The 8,340-nt window shown below is 37.3% G+C and overlaps 1 protein-coding gene across 1 annotated transcript in view; it reads right to left on the bottom strand.

Moving 5' to 3' along the window:
* Positions 1-5,975: 5,975 nt before the first annotated feature.
* The window catches only part of LOC108794708 (amine oxidase [flavin-containing]-like), a 57,087-nt gene continuing 54,722 nt past the window's right edge, over positions 5,976-8,340 (bottom strand). Inside the window, exons 14-15 of the mRNA XM_018565795.1 lie at positions 8,238-8,300; positions 5,976-6,241 (exon numbers count right to left, since the gene is read on the bottom strand). Of these exons, the coding sequence (XP_018421297.1) occupies positions 6,086-6,241; positions 8,238-8,300 (219 nt within the window). The 3' untranslated portion in view covers positions 5,976-6,085. The remainder of the gene's footprint in view (positions 6,242-8,237; positions 8,301-8,340) is intronic.

Below are 8,340 nucleotides of genomic sequence, written 5' to 3'. Positions count from 1 at the left end.
CAATTTATATATATATATATATATATATATATATATATATATTCTTAACAAGCATTAAAAAAGCTTTTAAACAAGCCCCCACTCACCCCTCTAGCTGCTTGTACTGTGAAGTAATACATTTTCAAAGATTCTGAAAGATCACAACAAAGACTTTATTGCAGGCGGCTGAGATGCTGCTTTAGAAAATATGCAAAAGCCTCAGATAGGTAAAAACTCTGTATAGGTGTCAATTGCATAAATCTTACACCCATACCAGGATATTTGCAACATTACAAATTCCTCCTTTTAATATAGATTATTAGCCAATGAGAAATACATATTATAAAATCTTATTTATCCCAACATCGCATTTTTGTTAAGACTTTCAAACAACTGGAAAACAATTAAAAACTATAGACCAGAGAGGACTTGGCATAAACATTATATTCTTATGCATGTGATATTTGTAATTCAGCTCATAAACCACAACCAGCTTTATAAACCTCATATATATATGGACGACCAACACTGTACTATGGATTCCTATAGCACAGACCATGGCGCTTGGTTCGACTATGTGGAATTCATACATTTCACCACAACTACCATATATAGCATACATATGTTTGTTATTTAGGAACAGCACTTGGTTCAATTATGTGGATGAATATTTGGCATTCATATGTTTTTCCACAGCTGTCATATGCAGCATACATATGTGTAGGTTGTCCTTATAGTTTTTGCTCTCCCTGCCCGATTTGTTGGTCTGAGAGGGAGGGATTGTTGGGGCTAAGTGCTCATCCTGATTTGTTGATCGGAGGTTGGGGAGGCAATGCCGGGCTGAGCTGTCAGCTGCTTTATCCAGCATCCCGCCCAGCTCATTGACGTCACTGGTTGCCCGGAGCTCGGCAGGATGCCAGCAAGAGCGTGCCGCTCAGATCCTGGCAACCAGTCACGTCCATGGGCTGGGCAGAAAACCGCACAAAGTGTCACAGGTTGCTAAGAACTCATAGCAACCTGGGACAATGTTGCTGCCCCCCTGCCGTCCTCCCAACCAGGTGCTCCCCCCAATGAAATGCCACGTGAAGCAACAAGCTCAGGCTGCCTCATTATAGGAATGGCCCTGCATACAGCCTCTCTACTGTTATGTTAATCTGTGTCACTTTTTCACTTGTATATCCACTGTGCGGGCAAAAACAAACTTTTTCAAGTTGTTAACTTTGTAGACCTGAAGTGTTTTGAGTATATTATAAACTTTATCTCACTTTGACCAAGCACAGTTTTATATTATTTGAACACTATTTCCTTGTGTAAATCAAACGGCACTCAAGCAGGAAAGCTGAAAAATCAGGATTTGTGTTCTAGTGGATGAATGTAGCCACATGTGTACTCATTTTTTGGTAAAAATACACCAAGAACAAACATTGAAGGTGCACAGCTTTTGTATGGATTGTCAAAATAGTAGTTCATATCCACTCACCATGGATGAATTGTTTTTGAAAAGTCAATTTTAGAACATCAGAGTGTAAAACGAAACACCATACAGCATAGCTAGGCCAGATATGCCCCTACTTGGTCCATGTCTATTCAGAACCTCCAATATACTTCACAATTTTCTGATTCACTGTGTTCCTGATAGAATAACGAGTAAGTTGAACTTAATTATATGTTCATGTCGTATAAGTTCATTCATCGTTCTTTGGTGTATTTTTACCAAAATATGGGTACACATGTGGCTGTATGAATCCAGGGGAATACAAATTCTGATTTTACAGAGGTGAATGACTGCTTGTTTTAGGATGCTTTTACTGCTTGTTCAGGTAATGTAAATACTCAAGTGAACATAGTCTGAGCACAGGCTCACTTTAAAGTAAACCTGTCACAAATCTGGACAATTCAAACTACACATGATGAATCAACACATGGCAAAATGATCTCTAGATCCATATGTGTTAGCAGGTGAAGTTACATGGAAATCTTAATTTTTCGCCCTGCCCCTCATGCTCATTCCCATCCTAACTGGTGTTTTAATGTGAAGAATAGCATCACTTACCAATAAGGAGGCTTGTAAACTACAAGGATCAGGGTTATTCTTGTTTTTAACAGTAAAAAGTATACTTTGCATGTTGCCTACAAATCTGGATCTACTTATCATTTTGAAATGACAAGTTACCTCTTTTACCATTTTATTTTACACTTAATTCTCAGTTTGAGGAGCCCAAGTTCACTATAAGATTTCATTAATCAGGCGCTACTCTATGTACATAACCTTAACGTCAGAAATTAACGTTAAATCTATCTGCCCTCCACACTGCCTGATGTTAGGAAAACCCTATTAATAGCTACAAAATACTTGCTTGTCACCCAAGTGGACACCTTTTAGGTCCAACTGGCCAGTGAATTATCACTACAGCCCCCCTTTGACTAACCCAAAAAATCTGGATTGAGAGAGAAACATAGGCATTGATTGGATGTTGAGTCAGAAGCAAACTAACGTTGTCTCTGTATTTAACATTTCTAGGACCTTAGCACTAATGTTATAGCAGAAGTAACATTAAATCACTGGCCTGTTGGGCCCTTAGGTACGATGCTGTAGGTGACAATGAAGTATATGGCAGCTGCTTTTGTGTTTTCCTGACTCTCAGTCTGCTTTAAGTAATGGTTCATATGACTCAAGTTGTCTTATGCATTTTGTATATACTGTTCGTGTGTTATCACTTTGAAACCACCTTTGCAGCAAATTCTGCCCTGTTTATGTCAGCCACAGTGTTCTTATATTTGGAAAAATAGAATAATTCACGGTTACAATCATTAGATGTACAAGTTGGACATTTCACTACAGTTATATAGCATTTTTTTCTTTTATATTTATCAGTCCACATTCAGAAATATCTAGAAATAAACATTGCCCATTTAAGTATCTCTTAAAAATTCACCAATATGTCACACAATGTTCCCAAGTAAGCTCAGTTTATTTGGTTCTACAAATTCTGTGAAAGATGTTATTATGATGAAATAATACCTCAAATTTTGTCCACTATTATCTCTATTTAGATTTCCACATACACATTTTATAACCCTATATACAAATTTTAACAAGTGATAGCAGTCACTAATACATATAGTATGGAAGAGTATACAGGTCACATCACGGACACGGAAAAGTGATTCCAGATTCCACTGTAAATTTCCACTTTAATATGAAAAGGGCAGTTTCAGATCTTTTCCAGCCTAATTGCCGTCTGGAGACGGCAACCCGCAGATGCTGCAGTGCCGTCCGTCCGTTTTTTTACTACGGGCGGACGGCAAGAGGTTAATGTCCTTATAAAAAAGTTGCATTGTTAGCCATTTGCACTAGCAAAAAATAATTCATCAAAAGTGGACATTGATAATTATGCAAACAATCTAAAATATTATCTATAGTACTATGCTGTATCACACATGATTTAACCATTTAACTTTGGGGGGTCCCAGAATTGTACTCTTCGATCCTTTTGCTGAGATATCTTTTCTTATATTCCTCCATAAAAAGTATTTTACATCACTTTATGTTAATCTATATTTTACCAGATGTTTAGGTATATATTTTGAAGAGGATAAATCTACTTTTAGCTAGTGACTTATTGTAAATATATGTATTACATTACATCTATATACAGTATATGTATATAGGCATGTAAGCCATTTATTTATACACATACTGTATAATAGATCAATAGGTAAAAATGTTTGCCTGTGTTCATCAATCATTCGTTTATTAATTGGGCCAATTTTCTTTCAATTAACAGCATAATTAAAGCATATTTGGTATTTTGTTGAAGACACCCGAATAGGTATCCACGCTTTTGGCTTCATTTTTTTGGTGGAGTTGATAACTATGTGATATAGCACAGGATTTTTTCAGTTAAATAAATAAAATTCTTATCAAAGCTACCACGGTTTAAGGCGAGAATAGTTGTACGAAAAACTACTTATATTTTTGGGTTGTATTGCATATTTGTACTTTCTAGAATTGTATACAAATACTTTTTTAAAAAGAGGGATTAGTGGAAATTGAGCTTGCTCCTTTAGATGGGCCTATACTCAAATATAGATATATTTTGAACTAAATTGGTCTACTATATAAGTAAAGAGTAACTGAGGCTGTGAAAAAATGTACCTTTCTTTGAGAAAATGGGACTCTGGACTAATGCCATTGGCTAGTTGTGTGACCAATACTGATCACCTGGTCCCGTGGGTGTTTACTAATAGGAAGGACCAGTGACAAACAATAAACAGCCATATCTGTCTCACAGTTTTTGCAAGAAAAGGTAATGTTTTCATAGCATCTGTTACTATTTACTTGTATAATGGAGCAGGGTTGTTAAGACTTCTCAGATGAATATGGATTCTTTAAATTCTAACTAAAATGTCACAACCTTAATCAATTTAGAGTCATGTACCCCTGCATGTAAAGATTTGTGCTTTGGATATGCCTTATAATACTATTTGCTCTCAGTAAAATTGCTGCTTCCTGCCTTTGCACTCCAGTGTCATATCCTTTATCACAAGGACCCTCACAGACTTGTACTGCAGAGGAAGTTAGGGAGCATGTCAGACTAGTTCTGTTACTGAGTGCTGATTTCTGAGTGCACTAGGTCTAACGGTGGTGCCTATTGGACTATGCAGTCATATTTAGACACCTGCACAACAACTGTAACAGGAAAGTGGAGGTAAGACTATGAAAATAGAAGTTGTTAACATGATGCCTATCTGCCTGTATATCTATTTCTGTGACTTCACTTGGACAAATCTATTAACCTTTTTAAGTTTCAAAACTGAAAGTCCTGCCTAAGAGCAAGCACCACAAATTTCAATCTGTATTTTATTAATCTTAAAACCCTCTTCCCTGCCTCCATGGGGTCTCGGATACTCTCTCAACTAGAACTTGACCTCTCACAAATTAGGTCCATATCTGGAGATTAGCCCTGCCACTCCACTCCTACTATCCAAACAGAATGCTTTGGGGAAGTGAATCGACACACTGGTGGGGCTGTGCTCAAGGGGCAGGGCTTATACCCAAAGTTAGAAGAAAGAAAAAAAGAACAGCGCCTTCTCCTCCTAAAATACTGTTTAATTTGTCAATAAATTAATGAAATGAAATATACTCACAAACATAGTCTGTATATTGGGCATTCAGAACAACAGTCCAAACTGATGCATTTCCAGGGGTAAACCCTCTTCCTCAGAACAAATGGAATAGTGGAGGGTTTATCCCTGGAAATGCGTCAACAAGGCACATCAGACTGTTTCTGCTCACATTCTAGATGTCTGATAGGTCTACAGGATGCTGACCATAGTCTATCAGTTTGGACAGTTGTTCTGGATGCCCAATATACAGACTATGTTTGTGAGTATATTTCATTTCATTAACTTATTAGTGTTTTAAACATTATTTCACAAGGAGGTGTTGTTCTTTTGTTCTTTTTTACATGTGCTGTGAGGTTCCCCAACCTGTCTTTAAACAGCAGCTACCTTTGTGCGTTGATATTTGATTTTGGATTAGTCTCAAGTGCTGACAGATTGGAAAATACATCTACCCAAAGTTAGAAGAGTCCGGCTTAATAAAGGTAATAGCAGGCACCTTGTGTTACTATTCGGCTCTTCCAGTTAAAAGAAAAAAATTGACAGGTTCACCTCAAAATACACCACCATATTATCTAGGTAACACATTGAGAGGTATAATGATTTCTTAGGTATCCTGAGGTAATATCTATTTTGTTAATAGAAAGTTGACCATTTAGTAATTCACTTATTTCCTTTAATATAATAAGGTATCTTTTTCAGTTTTTACTAAACTGTTATTCCAAGATTAACTTATAAAATCAGTACTAAAAATAAGAAAAGAAATCTATTATAAAATTACAAATGGCCAACTACAATAAATATTGTGTTCACTAAATTAAATATATCCTATTTCTAAACTTAAACAACACAGTCATATAACACATGGGGTGTTTTAAATATAAAATTACATCTTACATTCACGCAATTACATGTATTAATGTGGAACTATTTCACAGAGTTGAAGGTAATTGTATACTGAAATATGCATTGGTAAATAATGTTAATTCCGAATGAGTAGGCCCTTTCTATAAAACATTAGACCTAATGCAGCTGTTGATGTAAGCAATGATGAAAATCCAAGAAGCTTTAGTAAGCCTGGCACTGACGGTATATTCCTTTCCCAAAAGGTAGTTGTTATTGGTAGGGCTGGAATATCCTAAAATAAATCACAGAACATACTATTATACACATTTTATATTTCGATATTAAATTGCACCGTAAATAGAAAATAACGTATGTCCATATTTTGACTCCATTCCAAACATAGGTTTTAGTTATAGCTAGAGTAGGGCAGGGTTAAAACCTCTGTCATTGCTCTATATCCATGTTGGTGAGAATTTCCCTCATTTTCTGTGAGGATGACCCCTAGATGTTAATACATAGGAAGATTGTGTACATAAGCCAATATTATTGTAATATTGGCTTATGTACACAGCAGCACTGCAGCAACAAAGTGTCAATAATTAACTATAATGCATGTGTTATCTGCTATTACAATATTTTCAGCCCCATGACTGTTTTTGCAAAATAGCAAATAACAATCATTATAACTTAGTGAATTGAGCCTCTTGTGTGAAAGCCATCCTTAAAGGAGAACTATGAGGTGAGTGCTTTTCACTCACCTCATAGTTCTAGCCGACCTGTGACAATGAGACTGTCACAGGTTGGCTCAGTAGATCGGGAGGTGAGTGAACACATACCGGCGTTCGCTCACCTCTCGATCCTGTTACGGCTCTCTGCCGTGACAGGGGAGGGGCTGGATTCCCCCCTTCCTGCTTCGATCCGCCAGCGGAGGGGGCTGGTACAGCTGGCTCTGCCTCTAGATAGGCAGAGCCAGCTGTCAGTCACGCAGCTGGGCGGATCCCAGCACAATTGTCGGGATCCGCTTCAGCTGCGGCGTCTCAGTATACCGCGAGCAGCAGCTCGCGGTATACTGAGCCTAGGGTGATGGGAGGATGCTAGTTTGTGTCCTCCCGTTACCCTAAGGAGAACTATGGGGAAAAGCCTTAACCCCATAGTTCTCCTTTAAGGTTAGCTGATAACCTAATGACCTACTGTAGTGAGCAGCACTTACTACAAGTACTGTTTTATGTAAAGTACAAATATTTACCTCACCAAATGGCATACACATTAAAGACCCGTGTCAACAGGCTATGAGCTTGTGTTAAAGAGCAAATTAAGCTTGATTTCAGGTGCATTCAGGCTACATTTTTAATCAATATGAGATGCTTCTGGGATCATTCAGAGTTTATTGGCGTATTTGACCTGCAATTGATCTCCTGACTTGCATTTTACCTCATTCTAAGATGTGTTAAGCTGCTTTTGCATACACTTTGACTTGCATGGGGAGAGAAGCAGTCCTGACATGCATATAAGCCTATGGATCCAGGCCCTAAAGTTGAACTGCAGGAAAACAACTAAGGGGACAAATAAAATGCATACATGGAAGCTGTTTGACCTGCCAAATGCATTGTATTTCTGTCCATTTATTCCATAGATTTACACATTCCTGTCTGGTAGGACAGGGGAACCACATTTTCTCTGGTATAGTTTCATTTCCACTTACAGGTCTCCTTCCCACCCCCACCCTGTAAATGGACAGTGAATGTAGAAGGAGCACTTTGATAAACTAACTTTTCTATCACTCTGCTGTCTCTTCCCATCAGCATGGTCTTTGCTCTGCAAATAAACACATGCTTGCAAAATTGGTATTATTTTATCTTCCACGAGTTCAGCTCTTACATAAATGGATTTCACGTTTATAAAATATTGTATGGTATGCTCAGAACCATAAGTCTGTTTAATGCCCATCTTCATATTGACTAAATAGCTTCCATCTGCTCAAGTGATCAAACTTCACTCACCCTAAATTTATTTAGGCCAAACCTATACACCCTTATTTTGTTTACCTTGGTTCACCTGTTCCAGTAATAGCCCTATTACATTCCTCTGACAAATAAATGATTCTATGCCAATATACACCTTGGAGAGAGTAACACAGCAATGCATCTTTCAACAAATGAACATATTTTGGTAGTGACAATTAATATGCAACATGGGGCATTGCTAGTTAAACATTTCCTTGCCATTTAGCTCATATACTGAATTAAAATAAAATATTAATAACAATGTCATATAGATATTGTTCTTACCAAAGACTGGGGTTCTGGCATCCATATATCCTTTTCTGGAATTCTACCCAAGTTAAACAAGATCTGAAATATAACAGGAAGTTGGAAATAGAGAGTTTTGCCA

Source organism: Nanorana parkeri, unplaced genomic scaffold (assembly GCF_000935625.1).
Source record: "Nanorana parkeri isolate BGI_ZX_2015 unplaced genomic scaffold, ASM93562v1 scaffold888, whole genome shotgun sequence".
Taxonomy (NCBI): Eukaryota; Metazoa; Chordata; class Amphibia; order Anura; family Dicroglossidae; genus Nanorana; species Nanorana parkeri.
This window is presented reverse-complemented; position numbering and strand designations above follow the sequence as displayed.